At 48.3% G+C, this 27,859-nt stretch overlaps 1 protein-coding gene across 2 annotated transcripts in view; it reads left to right on the forward strand.

Annotated features, from left to right (window-relative positions):
• The window catches only part of SRRM4 (serine/arginine repetitive matrix 4), a 169,680-nt gene extending 152,583 nt beyond the window's left edge, over positions 1-17,097 (forward strand). For both annotated transcript variants that reach the window (XM_027566737.1, XM_027566738.1), the window contains exons 9-13: positions 5,480-5,784; positions 8,604-8,807; positions 12,110-12,220; positions 13,339-13,479; positions 15,214-17,097. In XM_027566737.1, the coding sequence (XP_027422538.1) occupies positions 5,480-5,784; positions 8,604-8,807; positions 12,110-12,220; positions 13,339-13,479; positions 15,214-15,493 (1,041 nt within the window). In that variant the 3' untranslated portion in view covers positions 15,494-17,097. The remainder of the gene's footprint in view (positions 1-5,479; positions 5,785-8,603; positions 8,808-12,109; positions 12,221-13,338; positions 13,480-15,213) is intronic.
• The last annotated feature ends 10,762 nt before the right edge of the window (positions 17,098-27,859 follow it).

Below are 27,859 nucleotides of genomic sequence, written 5' to 3' on the forward strand. Positions count from 1 at the left end.
GACTGAGCAGCAGCAGCAGCAGCATGCCCAACTACAATGTTGACAGTTCCTTCAAATTTATTGGCAAACATAAATTTGTTTAGCCAATAAGTGCGCCAAAGAAAGCATAACTTAAAACTCTGAAACAAAGCATAACTTGGCCTGTCAGTTTTCTAGGGGTAATTTGGGGTGTTGAGACAGATGCTGTCCATTTATGTCCCCACCCCTCACTTCACATACTGCCAGTGTCCAGCTTCCGGGTATTGCTCTCTGGCTGCCAAAGACCACTTTGCTTGGCTGGGCGGCAGTTTGAAACTGCTGGAGAATTGACATGTGTTGGGGGAAACCTTTAACCCGTGAGTTGTGAGGAACTGGTGTATAAATATCCAGCTCCCTCCTTGGTTGAGATGAATTCTGGAGCCAGTTCTGTCCTCTCTCTTTTCTCACCCCCAGCTTACTGCCCCTCAAATAAGATTCCCTGGTCTCAAATAAACTTCCAGCACTCAAATTCCTGTCTCAATTTCTAGGAGGATCCATATGGAGACAGGTGTTATTTCACTTTGTGATTAAACAAATTTTACAGGGGCTGAATTTTTGTGCAAAGCCCCCAAAATAGGCCTTTGTGAAGACATGGAAAGAAGGACACGACTGAGATGGAGGAAGGGTTCAGAGTGGACCACAGAAGAGAAACCCGGTGAGAGGGTCCCAGGCCTTACATAGGGGTCCCAGTACCATGAGTGCATTGTTCCTGCACAAAAGTGGATCTAGAATGACTCCTCCCAGTGAGCCTCTTGAGGACTGTTTTGCAGCTAAGATGGGGATATAGGAGCAGAGAGCAGTTATGTGCATAGAAGAGAAATTTCCAAGAGGTGAAGAAGAAGATGAATTGTGAGAGGCCTGTTATCAAAATGAAAGACAGGGAGGAGCAAGGGGGGCCATCCTGTCATGTCAGCGTCCAGTGGGCAACAGTTTGCCTCTTCCATGGCAGAGTGGAAGTGAGTATCTGATGAGGAAGGAGACACTTAGGGACAGGAGGCAAGAGCACAGAGGCCTCTGTTGTCTGCCTGTCATTATGTCCTTGACTTGAAGGGCTCCTCTGCATTGTCATGGCACTCCCTTACACACACACACACACACACACACATACCCTACAGTCTGCCTTTGGCCCCCCTGAGCTATATCTTCCCTCCTCTGGAGAAAGAGGAATCCAAGACTAACAGGTCATTAAACAATCTGGACATCCCTAATGAGTTTATGAAAATATTTCTATCATCTGGAAACAGGGGCAGAGCCCGCTGAGACTGGTAAAGACACAACCAAGTAGAGGTCAGCTGAAGGTAACAGAAATGCACGTCTTCGGGCTCTTCCCCCAACCCTCAAAGGAATCCTTAGAGCAGGTAACAGGTCAAGATGTGTGTATCCAGGACCTGCCAGGCATGTTGTTATGCTAGTTGTGCCCTCTCCAAAGGCTTTGGAGTTAAACCCCACTGACTCTCCATTTGTCGAGCCAGCTATGGAAACAGACATGGGGCTGCTTCAGTCCAGAGAAAGGTGTATCTATTTTTCTAATTTGTCTGGCCAGAAGGGGCACCATTTTCGATTTCCTGACCCAGGAGGAACACCATTCTAGCACCCAAACAAAGTCACTGCATGGGCCAGAAGCCCTGTTGAGCGCAAAAGACCAGATCCAGTTCATCTTTTAACCTGACCTCCCAGAATAGCAGAAGGTGGCAAAGGAAGTAAAGAGACCCAACACTGCTTGTCTCATCTGGAAGGCTCCTCAGGTCTGGAGCTTCTCACCTTAGCCTGGAGCTTATGCTGTTGAGCATCCGTAGATTCTTGCTTTCTCTGAGATTGTAGGCCCGAGGAGGGCTGGGGGGAAGAGCTTTCCTTCTCTCTGCCACTGACGTGGACCTAAAACTTGATTACAGAGGTTCTCTGTAGCTCACATGCCCAGCCCTGAGCTGGTCTCAAGACCCCAACTTTCAGCCCATCCAGATAGAGACAGGTAATTATCCCACCCAGTAACAGTGCTGTGGCAGACAAAAGCCACTCATTTTTGAATGAGTGAATGGATGAATGAAATAATGAATGAAATAGAGTTTTGTGTTATCCTGGCCTGGGACTCAGAGAAGGCTTTCAAGAGGAGGTGGTATGTAAACTGGAGGATGAATAAATTTATCCATGTCAAGTAAGGAACAGGGGGAAAATGTTCTAGGTGGAGGAAATGGCATGTGCAAATGGCCTGGGGTTGGGAAAGCAAGATGTGGTGGCAAAACCAAGAAAACTTCCCAGTTGATTGCCTTAAGGTTGTACAAACCAGAACTGGGGAGGGGCTGTATGGAAGAGATGAGGTTTGGGAAGGACACAGGATTGGGTTGTAAAGGACACTGTCACGCATGTCAAAGAAATGGGACTTTTAGAGAGGTTGGTATTCTTAGCATAGGGTCAAGTTAGTGAGCACATTTCAGTAGTACAATTATCTCTGTTTTCTGGCAATGATAGGAAAGCATGATGCCTTATACAGTTCTCAGTTCTCTTACATGTGGATAGTGATTGTGGTCAGGTGGAGAGACACTGAAAGTGTCACTGTGAGCTCAGTGTATGGGATTGAGAATGTGAAAAAGGCAAGGTCCCTGTCTATATCCATTAGCCTCCAGGGGCCTTACATTCAGGAAGTCCTTCTCCCTGGGTACCCATGATGCACCAGGACATATGCTTTGAAATTAGTAGTCAAGGTGGAAACGAGTACCTGGGTGGAGAAAAGCCCGGCCTGGATGCCTCCAGGTAGCAAGCCACAAGATAACGAAATCCATTATATTCATAGTCCAGCCTGGCTTCCTTCAGGAAGGGCTTACCTGAATCACTTGTGATACACTGGCTACCAAACACTTATCATCTCTGAGGCAAAGATTCCATGAGCTCAAACCAAACCCCAGCCTGAGAGTCCAGGTCCCAGGGTCCAACTGCCTTGTGTGATGCTTTCTCATTCCTGACAGAGGTGGTGGAAATACACGTGTGACCACTGAACTCACAGAGGTGGTAAAGATTTGGCATCCAACCTGCAAACTAGAAGACAAAAAGGAGCTGAATGGAAAAGGGGTCTTTACATTAATTTTAAAAGAAATCTCACACTAGAAAGCCCCACTTGGGCAACCTTATTTTAAGATCCCTTGTCCGAGAGCAAAAGTAGCCAGATGTCAAATGGGAAGTGGCAGCCGCATTGGGTGAAAAGTTGGTAAAGTTGGACCATCACCTTGTCGGTGTGCAAAGTCTCCTGGGAGAATCTGCAAAGGAAGTTCTGCCTCCCCAACTCCAGGAGCTGATATCCTGAGCTGGTGGAGCCATTGCTATTACTCTCACTGTTTCAGTGTCTCTGTATCTCATGCTCATGACCAGTTGCTGAAAATACAGAAATATTTCCTCAAGAAATCCCTAGAGCCCCCCTTCTTTAGACTCAAAGTTCATGGGAGAAACGGGGCGGGGGAAGTAGGCTTTTGATGGCGAGACCTATGCTAATACTTGCAGGGCCTGGGACAAGAGTATAGAAGGAGAAGCCACACACTAAATGTTTTTAAATCAAGACAGCACACTTAGGTGAAGTATGTTCTCCTATCTTGGCAAACATGTCTTTGAAATGATCGGGAGAGTCAGATTTGGATTTAGAGCCTTGGACCCCTCGGAGTGCGGACCACAACATGACAGTGTGGAGAGAATCTGCCCCAGCGCCCTGGTCCCTCCCATTCTCCCCCTACATCTTGCTTCATCACCATGACGGACCTCTCACACATGCACATGGACACCTCAGTCCGAACATCCAAATTCCATTCAGATAGCCATGTTTGGACCTACAAATGTGCACACTTGAAATGTGGTCTATCCCTGGGAGAATAGATCATGGAGAGCCTGAAGAGACCCTGGAAGGGGACTCAGCAGCCGGACTTCAGGTCTCCAGAGACTAAATCTCAAGGAAAGGTTTCCAGGTAACCCCTCAGATTTCTCCACCCATGGGAATGGTTGTCTCTGGAGGAGACCCAGGCAGAGGTCCCTCTTGCCCACAGCTAAGCATGGTATATTGATGGGGACCAGAACCGAGCCCACTGTGTCATCTGAGCTGAGACTGGTCTGAATGTTTAAAGAAAACCATCCATTATACTTCTAAACACTCTATAGCCTTCCCAAGGGGGCTGGCTGTCCATCACCTCCTTTACTTCTTCATCTGTCCTAGATCAGCCACACCCAGGATCCTGGGGGCCCTTCGGCATTCCCAATCACCCCAAAGCCAAATCTCCAAGCCCCTCCCAAAGCTGTTTGTTACAAGCACACCTTCCCTGTGCCCCACCCCCCATCTTGACATCTCGGATTGATGCAAACTCTAGCCACCATCTGCATTGTCAGCAAGGGTTTCTTGATCCAACTTGGGCGTTAAGGGACTGACAAATTTAGTGTTGATGGCTTGAGGTCCCCTTACTGAGAAAGCCAACCAAAAGTGATGCTTCACCTGTCAAGAACACTGAAAACCCAAAGTCCAAAGTTCAGGGCCAAGTGTGAGGATGTACAGAAAGGTGTGTGTTTTTACTTGTCATTTGCGACTCTAATGATGGACTCACCTTGCCCGCTCTTCCCTTTCTCTTACACCTTACCTACCTACTAAAGGAGGAGTTCTTGCTTGGTAAGTGGATATAATCCGCAAAGACATGAGAGAATTTATTAGAAGCCACTCGAGAGCCTTAGCTACCTTCTCCAGGGGGAAAGGACACACGCAAATATCCGTAGAGAGCTTTTTGTTTGTTTGTTTTCAGTCAGACAATTTGACTTCCATTTTTTTTGTCCCCCCACCCTTTCTTTTCCCCTTTAGTTGAAAACTACTAAAATATCATTTTGTGACCTTGACTTTATATTTAAAAAAAACCCTCTCATCTTTATTTCATTTCTTTTCCCCATGTGATATTCGTTTAGGGTTCTATTTGGGCAACTTTTTCTTTAAGAGAAAAAAAAAGTCAAATTCATTGAAGATTTGGTTGACATTTAAAATTTTGGCTTTATCTCCTTTTGTCGTTTTTAAGTTTCAAGATGTATTTTTTCAGGCCCATAGCTTCCTTTCTTTCCCCCTACCTTTCTTTATTTTTATTGTTGTTTTAGGTTAAGGGTGTTTACACACACCCCCTTTCTTTTAAGTTGTCTCTTTTGTTTGAGTTAATTCATTAGAAATTTTGTATTATTTCCTTTTTCTTTTGTTTAATCTGGATCGCATGCTTTTTCTCTGCATGATACCTAAATCTTCCAGTTATCCTAGCAGGGGGTTTAAAAAAAAAAAGATCTCCTTTCTGTGGTATTCTTTCAGGAATTTGTGCTTTTGTTTTTTGGCGTCTCTTCTTTCCTCTCCTCTCTCTCTTTCCTTTCGTTACAGTGCATCATGATGGTAAACATTTCTTGGTTATTTAGACGCAACCCACAGGCCCGGCACTCAGCAGTGTCCAACGGGTGTTTTTGCTTTCAGATCACTGGGTCGGGGTCTGCTGCTGACCTCTTTACCAAAACAGCCAGCCCGCTCACCACCTCCCGAGGACGCTCCCAGGAGTATGACTCAGGCAATGACACCTCCTCGCCACCCTCCATGCAAATCAGCTCAACCAGGTCTCGGGGTCAAGAGAAGGGGAGCCCCAGTGGGGGCCTAAGCAAGAGCCGGGACCCCAACAGTGGAAACACCTCTGATTCAGGGAACTCTTTCACCACTTCCTCACCCCAGAACAAGGGGGCCACTTTGGAGAACCTCTCCCCCACCAGCAGGGGCAGAGAATCAAGGTCAGTGCACCTGGATGGGAGGAGGGGTTCTGACTGAGCTCCACCATCTCAGTCTCTCACCCTGGCACTGCACCACACACACACACACACACACACACACACACACACGAAGCCAGGAGACTTTTATTTGTAAAAGAGAGAGAAATTAGCATAATTTGGGGGGTGGGAATCAAGGAGATCAGCTTCAGGTATAGCTGGATACAGGGTCTCAAAAATGTGTCATTGAGAAGTTGCCTTTCCCATTACTTCTCTCAGCTCTGCTTCCCCCCTCTTGGCTTTTTTCTCAAGCAGATCATCCTAAAGCATTGGCAAGTATGCCATCCAGTTAACATCCTGTCAATCTAGCCAGCCAATGGAAGGGAAATGCCTCTTTTCCCAAAATTTCAGCAAACTATCAAGGCAAATGCTCACTGGCTCTGCTTAGTCTACCTTGTTCACCCAAGACCAAACACACTGCCCAGAGGATGCTATGTTCTTGGCTAGAATTTGTCACATGCCACCATCAGAGCTAATGAATCTTCCTGTGTACACTAAAATTGAAGAAAGTCTGGTTCTCTGAAGGGAAAGCAGGGTACTGTTAATCAGGAGGAGGAATGGAAGTTGGGCAGGAAAAAAAAGATGTCAATTTTATCAATAATTCCAGGAGAAAGTCTTAACATTAAGTCACTATCATTTAAAAATATGCCACAGTATTTACTTCAAAGCTATTATGCAGGAAATACTGAGAATAGCAATAACAAGAACAGTAACAGAAACTATTATTGATGGAGCCCTGACTAAATGCTAGGTATCATGCCAGGTGCTTTCCACAGATAATCTTCCTTACCTCCTGCTACAAGCTTTATGGGATAGGTACTATTATAACTTTCTTTTAGCTAATGGGGAAACTGAAGCTCAAAATAGTTAAGAAACTCAGGGCTGGTACCAGGACTAAAAACAGATTTGTGTCTCCAGAACTGGAGTTAAGCCTGAACAGCATCTAGCAGGTACCTGCTTAATCTGATATACATGGACAGCAGGATTAAATAATTTAGACCCAACCTTTCACTGTGAAATATAAATGATCTTTAAATCCATGGCTGTTTATGTCATGTCAGCTATGAGCAGAGGGCAGAGTGGAAGAGACATCAGTTCTAAATCAGGGGAACCGTAGACAGTAAAAGCGGGGGCTGGCAAGGGAGCAGGGACATGGGCTTCAGAGCTGGACAGATCAGTATTTGAGACTCTGAGTGGCCTTGAGCAAGCAACTCACCCTTCTGAGTCTTCTCTGTAAATAAGGGGTAATAATAGTACCAACTTCCTAAAGTTGTTGGGGGAATAAATGAGATGATGCTTGTGAAGCACCCAGGATGCTAACAGGCTCAGCATGTTTATTCCACAGCTGTTTATTGATGACCTAGGACTTATGTCTCAGGCTCTGTCCTAGGTGCTGAGATACAGTGTCCAGAGAAACATGAGTTCTGTCTCCAGAAAGCTTGGTGTCTGGTGGAAGGAGATAACAATTATAAGACCAAGCAAGCCATCTAGGGGTGGGGAAGCATTGGGGCTGGAGGTTGTGATAACACATTGGAGGTGACATAAGCAAACCGAAGGGAGTCAAAAGCCTGAAACCATGAGTCAGTTCAGTTCAGTTCAGTTCAGTCGCTCAGTCATGTCCGACTCTTTGCGACCCCATGAATTGCAGCACGCCAGGCCTCCCTGTCCATCACCAACTCCCGCAGTTCACTCAGACTCACTTCCATCGAGTCAGTGATGCCATCCAGCCACCTCATCCTCTGTCGTCCCCTTCTTCTCCTGCATCAGAGTCTTTTCCATTGAGTCAACTCTTCACATGAGGTGGCCAAAGTACTGGAGTTTCAGCTTTAGCATCATTCCTTCCAAAGAAATCCCATGTTCTAAGGCATGCAGACAAGGAAGGGAACAGGACTATTCCAGGAGAAACAAGTAATCCATTATGGCTGCAGTCAAGAAAGGAGAGTGCCAGAGCTGAGACTGGAGGGTGAGCAGGGGCTGGGTCATGATGAAACCATATTAATGTGATTTGAACTTGACCCTTGGCCCAATCCAAATGAACATGTCCTTACTAAGAACCAACAGGAATCCAGCATGGCTCTAGGCAAGGTAAGGATATGACAGGACCCTGTCCTTTGTGTGAGTTTGAACAAGCCTCTACCCTTCTTTAGGTCTCCATTCCCCCATCCACAAAATGGGCTATACCAGTTTCCCAAACTTAAATCAGCCAGTTTTTGAGTTGTTCCATATCCAGGTGCTTCTGTTACTTTTATTTACCTTAATAAACTCACTTTTTACTACAAGGAAGCTTACAGTACTATCTTAAATAGAACATTTTTATCTCTTGTCCTAATAGAAGGTACCTGTGAAAATACATATGATTAAAACAAAGTATTTAATTTCAGTTACAGTTGCCTACCCAAGGTTCTGAGTCTCAGGCCTGCTGTCTCTCTTTGCAAGTGTTAAAAGAGACAGTAAAAGCCCACTAGTACCCAACCCGGGCTTTCTCATTAATATAATCAGAGGGACTGAAAAAGACAGGACAGAAACTAAATCTTGCACCGTGGGATTTGTTCACACCCACCCTGCCCCTTCCCCTTTGGTGTGTTTTCCACTCTATCTCTACTCCTCTAACATCTGTGGTCTGGGAAATCTTTCCAGAGGTAGTAGAGGGGGAAAGGTGGGGGTGGGGGGGGCGGGTTGCAAGCGCACCACAGCCAAGGCAAAGGTAGGCAGGTGAGTATCAGCTCAAGATGCCCCCAGACCAGTGGGCAGGCCAGTGCTAACAGTAGTTCTCTCCCATGCAGAGGATTTCAGTCACCATGTCTGGAATGCACCGAGGTGAAGAAGTCCAATTTGGTCCCATCCACAGCCCGGAGCTCCCCCATGAGAGGGTGCTCCCGAAGCTCCTCCTACGCCAGCACACGCTCCTCCAGCCACTCCTCCCGATCCCCAAACCCCAGAGCCTCCCCCAGGTACACCAGGAGCCGATCCACCTCCTCTGGGAAAAGGTGAGTGCAGTTTTGACCTAGACTCTTCAGCTAGCTAGGGTAACTAGACATGTCCTTTGACCCCCAAGGAACAGGAATGGAACAGATTTGAGTTCAAATACCCATTCTATCCATTACTAGCTGATGGCCTTGGGTGTCAGTTAACCTCTCTGATCCTTAGTTTCCTCCCCTACTGAAATGAAAACTGTAATGTATCTTACCCTGAAGGATTGTCCTGAGGACTATTAAACACATAAATCAGTACTTAGAACGTAATATCAGTTTTGACTGTTGTTATTGTCATGAGGATCCATTCATGTGTATCAATTATCTTCTGCTGCATAAAAACTGCCCCAAGGCGTCCCTGGTGGTCCAGTGGTTAAGACTCTATGCTTCCACTGCAAGGAGCACAGGTTCCATCTCTGGTTAGGGAACTAAGATCCCACGTGCCATGGAGCACAGCCAAAAAAAAAAATAAATGCCCCCAAATGTAGCATCTTATCAGTGAGTTTTTACTTCACTCATGATTCTGTGGGTCAGCAGTTTGGGCTGGACTCAGCTGGTTGGCTGGGGGCTGGCTTGTTTGGATGACCCCAGCTGACCCATCTCTGCTCCATGTGGCCTCCCATCTTCTAGCAGGTTTGTCTGGGCTTGTTCACGTGGTGATGGCAGGGTTCTAAAAGAGATCAGTAGCATGCAAGTCCTCAGCCTGGAACAAGCATGATCTCTCCAGCCATTTCCTTAGCCACTGCAAGTCACAAGACTAATCCAAATAGATACAAGGGATGCTCCTCTTAGTGGGAGGAACTGCAAAGTCATCTTGCAAGGGGCATGGATACAGGGAGAAGAATTGTGCCCATCTTTGCATTTTACCACTCAATGCCAATAACCATTGGTTATTACTTGATTTTCTCATGTGGAATAATGATATAGCAGAATGCAGAGACATGAGATCTCAGGAATTGGAAGATCGCATCCAATCTAATCAACCCATGGCTTCATGGAGTCCAGCGTCCCTCTACAAACAAGAACTTTCAACAGCAACCAGACTGTTTCTCTGTTGCAACCATATAATCAAAACACAGTTACTTATGCAGGTGTTTACCTCAAGACCAGTTCATTCAGAATAAGGGGGCAAGGAATTCAACATGATAGAGTGGCATAAATAGAAGAAAAAATCAGGCAAAATGGAAAATGAAAGAGAGAAATAGAATTAAATCAGGAGGAAGGTTAACTCCCAATGGCAGGTCCTACCTTTCTGTATAGTCAGCCCTCTGTACTTGGGAGTTTCCCATCCATATTTATGAAAGACCAGTGTATTGAATGTACTCTGCCATTTTATAAAAGGTACTTGAGCATCTACAGATGTTGTTATCTACAGGGGCTCCTGGAACCAGTCCCCACAGTACTGAGGGGTGACAGTAGTCACTCTGGAGATGTGCTGCCAACGTGACTCTAAGCTCCCTGGCAGAGGAAAATGGGAAACTGTTCCTTCACATTATAAACAAAAAAGATACAATTGGAACTAGTTGCCTGGAAGAGCAGTTATTTCTGATTTTTAAGTATGAAAAATGATTCATCTGGTTCCACAGAAAAAGGACGGTATGTACTACAGTGGATAGAAATGCCTGACATCCTTTCAAAGTGTTCAAAAACATGTTTCATCTTCACACTCTTTACTAACGTCTCTCAATAAATGGGGAAAGAGCAAGTTGGAAAAAGCAAATTTTTCGGGGGCCACAGCTGGACACTATTGACCCAGGAGCTATTCCTTGTCCACACTCCTTTCCTCACCCTGGACAGTATGTAAGAATAGAGTCCCAGAGCGATAGTTATTATGATCGCCTAAGAAAGTAGGAAGGGACTAAGGAACACGTAGGTGAGGGCAAGTTAGAGCAAGACTTCTTTTCAAATTGAAAATAGATAGGAAAACTTTGGATAATGTCCACCCTACTAATCCCTGCCCATGGCAGACATTGCTAATCGATCACAGTGCTCTTTCCCACTGAACACAGACATGGCCACATAATCCCTCCCAACCCTAGCAGGAACAACTAGCAGATAAAGTCATCAATTGTGAAATGAAAATTACTTGAAAGACTGAGGAAGCAGGGTAGATGTTTCCGGGAAACTGGTGGAGAAACCAAGGGGTTTCTCTAAAAGTGGGAGGCTTTAGCAAGAGGGAAGAAGTCTGGCAACAGCATCAGATCAGATTAGATCAGATCAGTCGCTCAGTCATGTCCGACTCTTTGCGACCCCATGAATCGCAGCATGCCAGGCCTCCCTGTCCATCATAAACTCCTGGAGTTCACTCAGACTCACGTCCATCGAGTCAGTGATGCCATCCAGCCATTTCATCCTCTGTCGTCCCCTTCTCCTCCTGCCCCCAATCCCTCCCAGCATCAGAGTCTTTTCCAGTGAGTCAACTCTTCGCATGAGGTGGCCAAAGTACTGGAGTTTTAGCTTTAGCATCATTCCTTCCAAAGAAATCCCAGGGCTGATCTCCTTCAGAATGGACTGGTTGGATCTCCTTGCAGTCCAAGGGACTCTCAAGAGTCTTCTCCAACACCACAGTTGAAAAGCATCAATTCTTCGGCACTCAGCCTTCTTCACAGTCCAACTCTCACATCCATACATGACCACAGGAAAAACCATAGCCTTGACTAATAGAGGCTAGTAATTTGGATGCATACAGTATCGTCCAGCAGAAGTCAGGAGCATCTTGTAGCCAAACAGACGTGGGTCCAAACCCCTTACTAGCTTAGTGACCTTGAACAAATCACATCATCTCTCTCTGCCTCTGTGTCCCCATCTACAGATTGGGATTGATAACAGAGTCTAACCCTAGGAAGTGCTGAGGATTAAATGGGATAATATACACAAAACATTTAGTTCAAAATCCAGCACATAGTAAAATACATAATAATCATATAATAATAAACATTTCCTGTGTGCTGGCTGTACACAAAATGCTAAGTAATTTACCCTAATTTACTTGTTTAATTGACAATTCTAATTGGGTAAGTACTTTTACCATTTTACAGATCAGAAAAGTGGCCCAGAGAAGTGAAATCACGTACCCAAGGTCACACAGCTACCAAATGGCCAGGATAGGAAGAACTCAATAAAGGGAAGTTGTTGATAATAATTATTATTAACCATCCAAAAGGGAGGGGATTTCATCCTCAGGTAAGGGCTTGAGTTCCCCCACCTGACCTCCAGAAATAAAAAGGCCTGGTGACCAGCTGAATAAAACGCTAGACAGAAGGGTCAAACCCGGCGGAGCTCAGCAGGCCCCTCAGCGGCTGTCTCCTCTCCTCCAGGTCGTCCTCGCGCTCTCCCAGCTATTCCTCCAAGTCTGGCAAGAGAAGCCCGCCTAGCAGAAGCTCTAGGTCGCGCCGCAGCCCAAGCTACTCCCGCTACAGTCCCAGCAGGTATAGGCCCCGCCGCCAGGCACTGACCCCGCCCCTCGAGCTAGGCTCCACCTCCGGCCTCGTTCCTTTGTTCAGGTCCAGAATCTGCCTGCAATGCAAGACACCCCGGTTCAATTCCTGGGCCGGGAAGATCCGCTGGAGAAGGGATAGGCTACCCACTCCAGTATTCTTGGGTTTCCCTTGTGGCTCAGCTGGTAAAGAATCCACCTGCAGTGCAGGAGATGTGGGTTTGATCCCTGGGTTGGGACGATCCCCTGGAGAAGGGAACGGTTACCCACCCCAGAATTGTGGCCTGGAGAATTTCACGGACTGTATAGTCCATGGGGTCACAAAGACTCAAACACGACTGAGCAACTTTCACTCCCTCACTCACTCCTCTCCCGCATCGTCTCTCTGGAGCATCTCCCTCAGTTCAGTTCAGTTCAGTCGCTCAGTCGTGTCCGACTCTTTGCGACCCCATGAATCGCAGCACGCCAGGCCTCCCTGTCCATCACCAACTCCCGAAGTTCACCCAGACTCACGTCCATTGAGTCAGTGATGCCATCCAGCCATCTCACCCTCTGGAGCATCTCCCTAGCTCTGTTCAGTTCCTCTCAGGTCAAGCCCCCCCCGCTTATGGATGGGAAGATGTCTCAGCATTCCTAGTGGTTCCCTATGTCCTATCCGAGCGGCGGTGAGATCCCCAGAACTTCCCTGCATCCTCATGTACTTACCCCAAACCCTCAGCCACACCCCGGAATTCATATCCCCAGCCCTCAGCCTCTTCACACAACTAGTACTACCCCACATCCCTATATCCAGAGCCCCTAATTCTGACTTCTTACTCAGCACCTGGGCCCACCCACCTAACCTTCATATCCTGACCCCTGAAAGGCTCACCTTCAAAGGCTGACACCCCTCCCCACGCCCAGCTGCACCCGTCCTCAGTAGCCAGTCATCCACGTAGACTCTCCCATAGCTATGCTCTCCTCCCTGGCGGCCCGTGCTGACCCTGTCCCCTGCCCCAGCGGGGTAAAGTGCAAGAGGGCGAAGTGGGTGCCCTTCTCCCACACGCTCACACCGAAAGGCCAGGGCAGCCTCAGCTCCCCAGTAACCACCCCATCACCGCACCCCTTCAGGGAGCGGAACCCCAAGTACATCGAGAAGGATTCGCAGCAACGCGAGCGCGAGCGAGCTCGGCGGAGACGTCGGTCCTACTCGCCCATGCGGAAGCGCCGGAGAGACTCCCCAAGCCATCTGGAGGCGCGGAGGATAACGAGGTGAGGCCAGGAAGCCCGGTACCACCTCCACCTCACTTGCACTCCCTTCCCACCCTCCCACCCGCTGGAGCCTCCTTTGGGCTGCATTTCAGGACTGTAGGAGCTCAGGGACCTCCCCAACCGCTGAAATGAGGTTTCAGTTCAAAGCCTGGGGCGAGTCAGCACCCCACCACCCAGAGGGCTTGCCAGAAGGGGGGGGGGGGCGCGGTGGGCGGGGCTAGAATGAGGTGGCAGGCCAAAGGGTGGAGCCGGCCTGAGGAATCGGGTGTGGCCGGAACCTGCGGAAGCTGCCGGGATGCCTCTTGCAGGGCTGGGCCATAGAATGAGGGGGACGCAAGCAAGGAACTGAACCAGGACATTGCGTGGGGGTGGAGCCAGGCAGTAGCAACACACCTCTACCTTTAGACTCACGCGCCCAGATGCAAGGCTTGAATACAACCGTAGGTAATTATACCCTGAACCAACTGTAGAGAGGGCGAACAGGATTGTTAGGTACCAGAAGGGGGTGGGGGAGTGGGGTGCGCTATTGGGTAAGGGGAAGACCAGTATTTTGGAGAGGAATCTTGTCTGTGCCACTTTCCGAGTGAGCTGGAAAAGTCTCTTCACCTCCCAGAATCTTAAGTTTTTTCACCCATGAACTGCTGGAGGAAATAACTCCTAAAAGTGTCAAAAGGATAAAATGAAAAGAGGCAAAGAGATATGAATGCAATTTATACACTTAAATGCAGAGCACTAGAACACATTGTGTGCCATTGTGATGGACTGAATGGTCAGACTTGGTAGGTAAAGATTTCTGTAACAGGTAGTCTTAGATGAGAAAAGCCCTAGAAGAGAATCCTGAAGTCTGAGAATCCTCAGGCCTTGAAATGGAGAAAATGGCTGAATGCTGCCCTAAAAATGGCTCTTGAAAATTTGTGGGTCTTCCTTCTGGTCCTCCAAGGGTCAGCTACTCAGTCCAGAGACCCACAAGGAAAGGAGAATCCTGGCTGCCCATGCCTTCTCCCTAGAGATGACCTGAAGGAGAAAAAAGAGCTTGTGCCCCAGACAGTAAGGCAGGGTAATGGTGTCATCTTCTCAGATGTCTCACTGAACAGCCTGCCTTGGCCTAGGACATATTGTGGGAGTCCTACACTCACTGCCTTGACTTTCAGAGGTATCCTTGGAGTGGACTTGGAGGAAGTCTTAAGAAAAAGGCTCTCTGGGTTCTGTACTCAACCCCAAATAATCCACCTGAGTGAATCCATTCAATGTTTCCCAAGCTTCCATCACCCACCACTTTTGCCTTATCTGATTAAGTGTACTGCTTACTTAAATTTCTTTAAATAGATACGCCTTTTTTGGGGGGTCCATACATTTATTTCAAAACGAAACTTGATACACTATAATAAATAGAAAAATCAACCTCTTTTGCCATAAATAGAAGGTTCTAGTAAAAATAAAAATAGCAAAACAAAACTGTGATTAAAGCTGAGATGTAGATTCTGTGGCCAGCTGGATGCTCTCTCTGAGCCCAGCCTTGCTATGTTAAAAAAGCGAGATTATCACTTTTCAAAGCATATCAGCATTAGACTGAGACCACCTCCTTGATGTTCTCAGGACTGCAAGGGAAGAGTAACAGGAATTCTTTTTCCCTGCTAAGGAGACGGGACATGTCTCCTGGGACAATGTTTGTGCTCCCGGGATTGCAGCTGGGAGGAGTCCTGCCCTGACGCTTTCCCCCTCTGATCTCTGCAGTGCCCGGAAACGCCCCATCCCCTACTACCGGCCCAGCCCCTCTTCGTCCAGCGGCCTCAGCAGCACCTCCTCCTGGTACAGCAGCAGCAGCAGCCGCTCAGCCAGCCGAAGCTACTCCCGGAGCCGCAGCCGCAGCCGGAGCAGGACCCTCTCTAGCAGCAGCTGCAGCTCCCGCAGCCCCAGCCTGGGCTCCCGGAGCCGCAGCCGGAGCCGGAGCCGGAGTCGGAGTCGGAGTGGGAGCTACAGCTCAGCAGACAGCTACTCCAGCACGAGGCGCTAAGCCAGGGCCCTCCCGTGAGCCCACTACCTGTGGGGCCCCTTTCACTCTGACAGCCTCCCCCACTCCCCGCCCACCCTGCCTTCTTGGTGACAGACAGCACTGAGGGCTCCCAGGCCCTGTCCTTCTTGCTCTCCTGGGGAGGAGGAAAGGAGGGTGTGGGGGCTTCAGTCTCGATGTGGAGCTGCTGCGAGCCTCCACCACACCCTCTGGGGCTCAGCTCAGGGCTGAGCATGTGGAGAAGACTACCTTCTTTTGGCACAGAAAAGCCTCAACGGTTTATAAGGAGCAACGAGTCCATGACTCAGAAGTTTGGGTCTGGCCAGGAAAATGTAGAGAGAGTTCTGCTAACCCACTGCTGCCAGGCTGCATACCGAAGACCAGTGGTATTTATCACACCTGACCTCCTTCTCTTCTCATCCAATCTCATGGCTACACGTGTATGGACCCCCATGGACCCCATGGGGTGAGGGGTGGATTTTAGAAGAGAGCAGGGCGGTTCAGGTCCAGGAGCAGGGATCAGGAGTTTTAGCTCCCCACATAGGCCATAGCAAGTGCTGAAAGGCTGTTGGGTCCTAGAAAGGGGGACACGTGACTAGGGGACATGGACATTCACTTGGTGGTAGGTATCAGGAGCTAGGAGATGGACTCTCTGGTCATGAGTCTAGAAGCAAGAAGGAGGGGGGATAAGCCCACTGCTCCCAGTATCTCCTTGTGGTCAGGAAGAGGGGCCCAGTAGTTTCTAGCCGTGGAGAGGCCACCACGCCATTTACACAGAATGCCTCTTGGTGGCTCACAGGGACCCTGCAACCTCTGAGGAAGGACACAACAAACAGTCAGGACAGCTGGGGCTGCAACCCCACTTCCCAAGTTTGCCTCGGCCCCAGTAGCTGGCAACAACTTGATTCCACGGGACCATCTGCTGAACATTCCCCAGTGCAGTGGCCAGCTGCCAGTCCCCAGCGCCAGCCAGTCTGGCCTTACCCTCCGGTTGGCGCCTGCCTGCCCCCTCCCCACTGCCCAGACTGCCGCACCCTGGATCCTGCCCAGTGCAGCCAAGCACCCACTCACCCACCTACCACCCTCAGCCTAAGTCACCCATTTTGCCCCTCAGGAATTTTGCCAGGATGGGGCACAGCAGCCCTGGTTGGGGGAAAGATCCAAATCCAGAGTCTGGGGGAGAGGAGGTTAGATGCTCCGAAGCTCCTGCTGGTTTCCAGAGTTCTTCCCAGCTTGGGAGAAGCCCCACCCTCATTTCTGCCCTCACCCCACTTCCCCCCCCACCCCCGCCGGGGCTGGGCAGTGAAGGTAAGCTGATCTGCAGCACACAAACACCACCAGCTGCTTCACCCACGGAGGGCACTAAGAACAGGGGCATGAGGGAGAAGATCCTTAAAATAAACTCTGGGGCATCCCCCTCACCAGCTGACTGGCTTTCCGGAGCCTTGCGGGTGAGATTCCAGTTTGTGGTGGCAACAGCAGCAGGGCAGGGCATGAAGGGAGAGGGTGAGCGGGACAGTCCCCAGCTTGGGAACCTGGGGCTCTGGGAAGCAGAGAACCAAATATTCTTTATCCCTTGTGCCCCGAGGAGGGGAAACATTTGGGGGAAAAAAAATCCTGTTTCTTAGAAGCAGTGACGTCCTCCCTCCCCAGTCTCTCCCATCGCATCAGCCATGGGGCCAGGAACTGCCCTGCAACGATCCAGAAAGTCCATCTGCCAGCAGGAGAGGGGAGCCGGGCCCCGGGGCAGCAGCGGGGACCCGGCCTCTCTATGGCCCCCGCTGGCCCAGAACTGGGCCCCACCTGCCAGGACCAACGGGTGCCAGTGCGGTCACTGCAGAAGGCCTGATGGCAGGTGCCTGGGACAGGGGCAGGTGCCCTGGGAGAGCCTGTACAGCAACTGTAAATAACCCTCTTCCCCGCCCAGGAGCCTGAACTGGACTCCAGTCTCCCTTCATGGAAACAAAGGCTTTCTGGAGCCACGGAACCTCCTTAGCAGGACAGCAGTGAAAGACTCAAGAGCCCCCATCCAGACTACCTTCATCCACGCAATTCTGGGGGACCATTTTTGCCTGGGGCTCCTAGCTAACCTCTTATTTATTTATTTATGTTTATTTATTTATTTATGGGATTCCCTCTGCCTCCCTCTCTTTTTCTCTCGGTTGCCATTAGCAGTATTCAAGTATTTATTTATTTATATGGAGAGGGTGTGTATATCTGTGTGTGTGGTGTGTGTGTTTGGGGAGGAGGGGAAACTTCTAAAGTATTTTTGTGCATCTCTTTTTTTTCCCCTCATGTGTCTATGGATGGGATTTGAGAGGCTGGATGTGGGTGGGGATGTTTGCCTTTTCCATGAAGGGGAGAGACTTAGAACTCTAAGCTTGGAACACACTGGAGGTGGCACAGAAGCACTTCAGGCCAAAGGTTCATGACTAAGCCCAAGTTGGGTGAAATTCAGGCCTGCACCCCAGTCCCCTGCCTACCAGTTACCTAACTGAGGTACCAGAAAGATGAAAATGGTCAAGAAGCTTGTGAGCTAAGGTGCTGACCTGACACTGAAGAGTCACAGCTGACATGGGGGTTAGAGTCTAAAATAAGGCAAAAGCTTCACAGTCTAAATCATCTGTGAAAGACCTTTAGGGAGGCACCCAGTGTGAGACATATGTGCACCTCTGAATCTCACCCTTATTCCAGGGAATATATTAGTGGGTGAGGTCATTTGCTCTTCTGAGCCTAAGCTAAGTTTTCATAGAAGTTACACATGCTTCTGAACATCCCCTTAGCTAATTTCTCCCCATCCCCTGTGAGCTCAGGGTTGCCCTAGTGACAAGTTATCAGCCGTCCTGAGAGAGAGAGACAAACCCAAAGCAAAAGCCTTTTTCTGTGACCTCAGGAGAGAGCATACTACTATTTCTGAAGTTGGAAAACAAACAAAATGAAAGGAGCAGCCAGAGGCTCCCCCCGCCCCAACCCCCTCGAGAAGGCCATTTCAAAACCTGTCTTGGGAGCCAGAATCCAGAGGTCTTGACCAGCCCTGGCTTTCTCACCCACTAGCAGCTGAGTAGAGAGGGTGCCCGCCCTTTCCAAAGTCATTCTTCACTGCCTTGGCATGGCCAGCTCGCCTCGTCCGGCTTTGGGTTTGGTGAGACTTTTTCAACATCCCTGATTGTTTTCCCTGGCAATGTGACTTTACTCTGTTCTAACCCAAGCAACGGAGTACCCCTAGCCTGGGAAAGCTTGTAAGAACTTAAATGCCTCCTGGGAGAAAATCTGCCCTTCCCTGTCACTTGATGTGTTTCTCAAATTTCCTTTACATTTCCTTTTCTTTGCATCCAAAAATAAAACTCTTACTGGTGCACTGGTGAGCCTTATTTAACCAGCACCCCCACCCCTGGCACTGCTGTTTCTCTGCATCCTTCACCCTCAATACACTTCTGCTTCCAGGGGATGATACAGACGGTCTGAAACCTGCTCATGGTGAGGACTTATTTTAAAAAGTAGTATGGGAAATGGGAGGGAGATGTGGCTTGAGGTCAAACAACATGCGGCCCTTTGACCCTCCTGCTCTGGATAGTCCCTGGATGTGTGGAGCTAGGCAAATTGCTTCTTTTCTCTGGGCCAAAGTTTCCACCTTTGAGAAGTAGAGGAGTTTTTGAGATACAACCCAGAACATTGACCTGAGGCCTGGGCAGTTCTTCAAAGACCTAATGAGTTCACTGAGACTTAGAGAAAAAAGGAAAATATCCTCAAACATTTTTAGGAGGTTCTCAATCATGAGAATAAAGCCTAAAAGCAATGTGTGAACTCCCATTAGTAGATTCAGAAAAGTGAATTCAAATCCCTCACCCAAGAACATTCTAGTTGATCTAGGTTGGACTGCATTCCTGTCTCCATCTGTTCCCTTCTTTGATGGAAAGTTAGTCTTTCAGAAGCAAAACACACAAATTATGATGTTTGAAAGACACCAGGCTCTCAATCTCAGAGAGCCCCCATCACTTTATTTACCGAGACCCATCTTCCTTTCCAAATGGCTTTGCTTGAAGAGGTGAATATTTGGGGTGCTCCCAAAGGTTTGAAAGTCCATTTTTTTCTTCTCAAGTCTCATTTTTATCTTTTCTTTTGCTGTATTCCTTTTCACAAATATTCAAAATAGCCTTACGTGCTTTACTTTCTTTTCCAGCTGAACAGAAAATTGTGTCTGATTTAAAAAAAAAACAGAATCCTCAAACTACATCCCTTCCATTGGCCAATGGTGTCCAGCTGAGGACCTTAGGGTAGATACAGTGTCAGTCGAGCAATGCTTTGTTGCATCCTCTTCCTTCTCTGCACCTATAGGCCAGTGATACGGATGGGGTTGCCATCTCCCCTCTGTCTGTGGCTGTTGTTTTGCATTATTTTCAGTTTCCTGAGGGTTTTTTGGTTTTATTTTTGGTTGGTAGTTGTTTTGCATTGTAAATACCATGATGGGGGCCCCTCATCAGAATGTGGCTTAATGAATAATATATTTCCTATTTATTGAGTGGTATTGGGAGAGGTGAAAGACCACCCTTCTCCGGAAATGTTATTGGAAATCAGTCTGTCTCTCAGCTCCACTGTCTGTGGTGGGGACGTTCTCGGCCAGGTAACGAGTGCTAGAATCACCCGGCAAATTGGAATTGGCAGAAACGGAGGCTTCAGTCATACAAATTAAGCTCAAATGGAACTAAAACACTGGTTATCTTCGGGAAAACCTCATTTAGATGGAAATTAATTGAAGAATGAAATGCCTGTGCACAAACCAACTTCTATTAAAAAGTCACAACTCCTTGAAAAAGAGAGAGAGGGAGCGAAAAAAAGAGAATGAAAATTGTAATTCCTTTCTCCGGCCAAGAAAAGCTATGCCTCATCTTCTAACGAGCTGAGCCAAAGAGACTGGAACAGCGTTCTTGTGTGGTTCTCTTGCCTATATGTGTCTGTCTGGGTGAAATGGAGTGGTTCTCGGGTCTCAGTCTTATCATCTGTAACATGGATCTTGGCCTAAGTGTTCTTCGTAGGGTGGAGGGAAGGGTTCTAACTCTGAGGCGGTGAGTTCCACACTGTCAGATGTAGAATCCCTTGTATCTTCTGCTGACTACAGGTTGAAGGGTCAGAAGGAAATAAAGAAGCAGGGTGTGGACTTAATTTGCAGAGTGAGTTGGGAGTAGCTGAGTCCTGGCAGAAACAGGAGACCTCCAGGTTCTGGCACCTGGGAACTTCTGTGGCCTGGTGAAAGCCCTCTGTATGAGCTTGAACGTCTCTCCAAGCCCAACCATCTAGCATATTCAAAGGACAGGCCCGGCTGACTTTGCCGTGCTCCAGATTTCAGACCCCATGTATTGTGTCAGGCCACATTTTGTGCAGTTGCTCAAACCAGCCAGCAAGACTAGTCATTCTGCTGTGACTCATTTTTCAGATGAGAAAACTGAGACCCAGGAAGGGGGCACTTGACATGCCCAGGCTCCCTTGAGCTCTGATCTGCCGGACCCCATGCCCTACCCATGCTCTTCCTGGTAGCTCTTTCTTGCCAGGCGTAGGCTGTGAGGACTTCTCTTTGTGCTGTATCTTTTCTCTCCTGATTCCCAGCTGTCTCCCTCAGCAGTCATTGGCCAAGGACCCCGTAGAATCTACCACAGCAGCCCTGGGAGGGGGCTTGATCCACCCCAGGGCCATTTCTCCACATCGGGGGCTGGAACTCCCATCTGGAAAACCCCAACCTGGGAGACCCACCAGCAGCCCAGCTCAACCTGAGCCGCCGGCCTCTACCCACCCACCCACATCAGAGGGGGAGAAGCCACTGTGTCCACCGGCATCTTGGGACCCTGTCCCCCACCCAGTGACACAGCGGCCATGGTTTGTTTGATATCTGGTGTCCACAGCTAAGCATAACCTTCCTGGGGTTTCTGGCTTTTTTTCAGCCTGTACAAAACATGTCTCTGTTCTAATAAAAGATTCCATGGTATGGTGTTCTCATCCTTGGCCCAGCGTCCTCTGTCTACATGTGGTGCCCAGAATCAGAGGTAGGGTGACAGGGAAGTGGGGATAGAAAGAAGCCAAGCAGCACCTGCTGTGCTACGTATCGCCCCAGTGCTCATCTTGCTCCTTTCTTCAAAACAAGCCTGTATTTTGGGTTCACGTATACAGTCAAACCAGCCACCTTTCCCTAAGCCTTTTTAATCTTAGTCTTCGGCACCACCTATCTCAGGTATAGGTGTTAAGATCCCTTTTCTACTAAGAGGAAAACAGAGGCCCAGGAAAGCAAAGTCACCAGCCCAAGACCACAGAGTCCATGATAGGATGCAAGTGGACTGACTCCAGACACATCTGTTCTCTGCTCTGTCCCACAGCACATCTGCTCATGCAGTAAGTGGCCAGTTTTCTTTGGTAAAATTTTTTCTTTGAGGTCTTCATGGTCAGGAGGAAGCTCAGTCCGGGGCACAGATATGGGAGTCCAAAGACCTGGATTCTAATCTGGACCCTAGTGGTATGCCAGGGAGCAAGGACCACACCCCACTGGGGTTATTCATCTGTAAAACGGGGACAGCAACAGTGACCGCCCTGGGCTGCTCTGAGAACCAAATGGAATAGTGGTGTTAAGAAAACAAAGTAACAGACTGAGTGCGTAGAAAGCACAACGCTGGTAAGCGTGCTGACTTCTCTAAATCGAGTCACTGAGTGCATAGAAAGCACAACGCTGGTAAGCGTGCTGACTTCTCTAAATTGAGTCTGCGTTATGGGAGGGGCTCAGAAAGACAGCCTAAAGTAGGCAGCTCAGAACAGTGGGGCCCCCAAGACCCAGTGGAGGCCTCCAGAAATGTTCTCGCTGTCCCATGTGAAAGTTTCTTGCCATAGAAAACAGGTGTTGAAAACACTCACAGTGCAGCCCCGTGAGGAAGTAGACAGAGTTGGGACCCTGGGGAGCCCGGGAGCCCAGTGCACGGTTGCCATGGAGAAATCTCAACTCAGGGCTGCCACGTCTCTCAATTTATCCAGAGAATCTGAATTTTTAGATTGAATTTCCTGATTTTTAAAATGTTCAAAACTCATTCTTTTTTCAAATACTATGTGGGTCCAAAAAAATTGTGTACATGCACACACACACACACACACACACACAGGTAATACATATCATCCCAGGATAACATCCCAGGGGCCAGAGAGGAGGAAGTGACTCAGCCCTACCTTCACCCCTACCCCCAGGGCTACTGGGAGGTTGTCTCAGTCCCTTGTTTACATGTGAGTGGGTTATTAATTAGCTCAGGAGGAAAGATCAAACAAAACAGGCTACCCCCACCCCTCCAGAAATCTCCCTTGGGAATCTTAGATGGGACTACCTCCCTGGGGAAGATTCAAAACTATCACATCGCATCACCACTCCCTGCCCCGCCACCCCCTATCCCCACCACCCACACGGATTTCCTTCTTCCCAAATTGACTTGGTTAAGGCAACCACCAGTGTCCTCTTTTGAGACTTCATCAATAAATAATAATTATTATTATTACTTTTTATGGATCAATTATTATGTGCCAAGCCCTTTGCATACCTTAACTTGTTTGTTGCTAATAACCCCATTTAGCCTCATTTGACAGAGCAGAAAATTGAGGCTCAGAGAGAGAAGTTCGTGTAGCTAGTGTATGTTTGAACTGAGGTCTGTGGGCTCCGGGGCCATTTCTGCTGCACCTCTCTGCCTAAGAAGGTATGAACCCCGTCAACCTGGAGCTAGCCCTCTCTATGGGCCCCTGAAATCTTTTTCCAGAAAACATGTGTGCCAGGAGGTGGCCAGCCGTGGAGGTCTTTACCCTTCTGTCTGTGTTCTGACTCCCAGTTTTGGGTTACGGGAACCCTTGAGTTTGTTCTTTCTATAATCGGCCTGAACAGGCACCCCACCCTGTCCTAGTCTCCAGGGTGGACAGCCCTGCTTCCACAAGTGCCTCTCTTTCAGGCCAGGTTGGCGACTGCCCAGGGACGGAGCAGAGGCACCACCCTCACCTTCTGCGGCCCAGGGGCACACATAGCCCTTCCACTGGGTGAAGGCACTCAGACAAGCAGGAGTGGGGGCAATATCAGAAAATGAAACTTCCCAAGAGGCAGGGGCCCCTAGCTTGCCTCATGACCTTAGCAAATCAAGCCCTTTCTGGGCCCTAGTTACTCTACCTCATTTGGCTTAGACCAGTGGGTCTCAGTCCTGCCTCCACACCTGTGACTTTATCAAACTACCCACACTCGAGTCCCACTCTCACCCCAAATAAGAATCCCTGAAAGTGGTTGCCCATTAGCAGTCTTTTTAAAGGTTTCCCAGGTCATTCTACTATGAAGCCAGGGTTGAGAAGCTCTGAGTCATATGGCACCTAAAATGTCACCTGCCAACCAGATCTGACATCCTGAGCATGGTACGAGTTGTCATCACAGGAACGGAGAACACAGGCCACAATGCTCACTCTTGTAGAGGACCTGCTCTGTGCCAGGCATGATGCCAAGCACTTCACAGGCATCGACACAAATGACTTATGTGATTTCATCTTTACATCCTTATGAGGTGTGTACTATTTTAGGCCAATTTTACAGATGCAGAAACTGAGGCACAGTCAGGCAATCTCGAATCACATGGCTAGTAAGTGGCACACGCTGGATGCTAGGATAAGGGTGAGTTCAAAAGGACACCTAAAACAGCCTTGGAGATTCAAGGAAGGCATCCCAAAGAAACTGACATCTGGGCTAAAGCCTGGGAAGTGAGTGGAGTTGACCAGGCCAGAAAAGGGGCCCAAGAGAGAGGAGGAAGGGGCTGGGATGGCAGACAGGAGCAAGTGCCTGGGTGCGGGAGCGGGCGGAGGAGTGACCTCACCTGCCTAAAGTCTGGCTCTGTCCCCGCCTACCCTTGCATTCCTTCCATAGTGCTATTACTATCTGTAACAAGTGTGTTTACTTGTTTACATGATCGCCATCCATCTCCAAGAGGTCAGAAGCCTTGTCTACCTCATTCATCCCCCTCTCCTGTATGCCCCGCAGGGAGTGCCAGGCCGACCCCTGGCTGGCTGCCACATAGTCGAATCTGCTTGGGGTTGCCAGCTCTGCGCCTTACCCTTCCAATTCCCATGCATTTTTAAGCTGGTTAATTTTTACTTCGTGTGGGGGGAGAGGTGGATGGGGAATGTGGCTAGGTGGACAAAAGCAGCGACATGTCCCACACAGGGATCTCTTGTGCACATGCTGTCCCCACTAGGGGCTGTTTCCTTCCCTGAACAAGGGGAGGCAGCATGGGGTGTGAGGCGGACAGATGTGGGCACCTACTATTCACCCAGCACTGTGTGAGCCTCTGGGGTATAAGTCCTGGGATGGAATAAATGGTATATTTTTAAAAGGCAGTGGTTGAGAGTGAGGACTTGGGAGTCAGAAAGACCTAGATTTGAGCTTGACTCCGCTACTTCCTAGCTGTGTGTTTCTGTGTAAGCGACTTAACCTCTCTGAGTGTCAGGTTCATCACGTTTCCAATGGGGACAATGAAAGTGTCGGTATCATAAAGGTGCCATGGAGATGCATAGAGGTGATGCATGTAAGCACTTAGCCCAGGGCTTGATTGAGTCAGTGTCACTGTTATTGATTCTAAAAACGTTGGGGGTTGGGGGCAGGCTAGCCGAGTTGCCTAGATACCCTCACAATAAGTTTGCAGGAGGGTTCTGGGTCACCTTGGCAAAAGCTCAAACAGCCTCTCTTCTCACCTTTCATCATCTCGAACACCAAATTCTCAAGAGAGGCGCTCCCAGCTGCTGCCCTCCATAAATATCTCCTCCACCTAGAAGAATGCAGAGTCTCCTAAGAACGTGGCGATCTCCCCACATGTATCCCTACCCTGACATTTCATCAACATTGTATACCAGAGTAGTTCTCACATCCATCCATGAGTAGAAAGACACGGGGCACCGTTCAAGCATCTGTACCCAGAGCAACAGAAGTTTCCACTCCTCTGAATCCTGCCTCTAAACCTTCTATAATTATACCAACCTGTGGCCAGGTGACTCAAGGCAGTTTTTCTTTTTACCTTTTTTCCTCTTGCCAATAAAACTTGTCCAGTGCTTTCTCAAGGTGGAACACTGGGTCCCTTTAACAATCTACTCTGGAATCTAAAACCAAAATAAACAATAGCAACCATATTAAATACATTTACATTGCCAAATGGAGTGGGGTTGGAATGAGTGTACACACACACACACACACACACACACACACAGGATGTTTTCTCCTTGGCGTCTCTCTCACCTCAAATCATATCTCTGAATTAAGTAATCTTAACCTGAGGGAATCCATGACCTCCTGGGCTTGGCTTCAGAGAGTCTGAATCATTTGACATCCCACGCAAAGTTTTTATGTATGATAATATCAGCATTTTGGTGCAGAGAATGACATATTTCCCACCAGTTTACAAAAGGAATCCAACTTTAAATCTTTAGGAATCTTCTGCCAAATCTATCTTTACTCTCTCAAGATGTGGCAGAGTTTCTAGGTGTCCCCTATGGCCCTTTGACCCTCAGCAATAACCCCCCATCCCAATTTTTAACTGGGTTCATGGCTACCCAGAATAAACACTGCATTTCCCATCCTCCCTTGCAATTAGGGTGGCCATGTGGTTAATTTGGCCAAGGAGAAAAGGCAGCATTTTTGTATGGTAACCTCCGGAAGTTTCTATAGAAGAGATATTTTGTGTGCTTTTTCCTTCTTTCTCATCCCTTCCTTCTTGCTGCTGGAATGTGGACGTGAGGGCTGGAACTCAGGTGGCTCCCTGGTCCATGAGATGGCTTTGGAAATGGAGCCCATAAAGAAGGGCCAGCAAGACGGAAAGGTGTCAGTAGCGAGATGGAAAGGTGGTGTCAGTCTCTAAGGACTTTGTGGAGCAGCAACATCAAGGCAGATCAGACAGAATGTCTCTGGAATTTAATATTAGGAAGAATTAAACCTCTCTGTTCTTTCAGCCACGGTTGCTTTGATTCTCTTGTTCTCAGCTATAGTTCATTGTAACTCATGCTGCTGCTGCTGCTAAGTTGCTTCAGTCGTGTCCGATGCTTCACAACCCCAAGGACTGCAGCCCACCAGGCTCCTCCGTCCAAGGGATTTTCCAGGCAAGAATACTGGATTGGGTTGCCGTTGCCTTCTCCCATTGTAACTCATATTCAAGGTGAAACTAAGCCAGTCCTGAGAAGGAGGTATCTTGTTTATATATCTCCTTGTCCACCTCTGTACATCCTCCCCAGTGACGCCAATCTTTCTCCCCATCCCAGCACAAACCGTGAGAACCCTCTTGGGCTGAGTCCTCCTAAGAGCTGTCATTCCCAGACCTAAAAAAAAAACTGTTTCCAAAGCAGCTGCCTGGTGTCATGGTCACCAACTAGTCAGACCAGCTCTTGCTCTCACCTCGGAGATACATGGGGAAAAAGCCCTCGAGATTATAGACTTTCCAGTTCTCCCCCCAAAATTTCAGAGTCTGCTAAATGTTTGATAATGGCACTCGGCACAAGTGTCCCAAACTAGGAGGACTAGATACCACTTTCCCAGCCAGGTCTCTCCATAGAGGAGATAGAATGACTTACCCTCAGATTGACACGAGCACCAAGAAAGTTCTTTTGAAGCAATACTAACAACCACAAAAGGATAGAATCTAGAAGACTATTCATCAGAATAGGCCAGGATGTCAGGACTGGTAAAGGTTGACCTTCATCTCAATCCCAAAGAAGGGCAGTGCTAAAGAATGTTCCAAGTAGCAGGCAGTTGCACTCATTTCCCATGCTAGTACGATTATGCTCGAAATCCTTCACGCTAGGCTTCAGCAGTACTTGAATCAAGAAATTTCAGATGTACAAGCTGGGTTTAGAAAAGACAGAGGAACCAGTGATCAAACTGCCAACATTTGTTGCATCATAGAGAAAGCAAGGGAATTCCAGGAAAACATCTACTTCTGCTTCATTGACTACGTGAAAGCTTTTGACTGTGTGGATCACAACAGACAATGAAAAATTCTTAAAGAGATGGGAATACCAGACCATCTTACCTATCTCCTGAGAAACCTTTATGTGTGTCAAGAAGCGATAGTTAGAATCTTACACAGAACAGCTGACTGGTTCCAAATTGGGAAAGGAGTACCACAAGGCCATATACTGTCACCCTGTTTATTTAACTTCTGTGTAGAGGACATCATGCGAAATGCCAGACTGGATAAGTCACCAGCTGTAATCAAGATTGCCAGGAGAAACATCAACAGTCTCAGATATGCAGATGATACCACTCTAATGGCAGAAAGCTAAGAGGAACTAAAGAGCCTCTTGATGAGAGTGAAAGAGATTTAAAAAGCTAGCTTAAAACTAAAC

This window comes from Bos indicus x Bos taurus, chromosome 17 (assembly GCF_003369695.1).
Source record: "Bos indicus x Bos taurus breed Angus x Brahman F1 hybrid chromosome 17, Bos_hybrid_MaternalHap_v2.0, whole genome shotgun sequence".
Taxonomy (NCBI): Eukaryota; Metazoa; Chordata; class Mammalia; order Artiodactyla; family Bovidae; genus Bos; species Bos indicus x Bos taurus.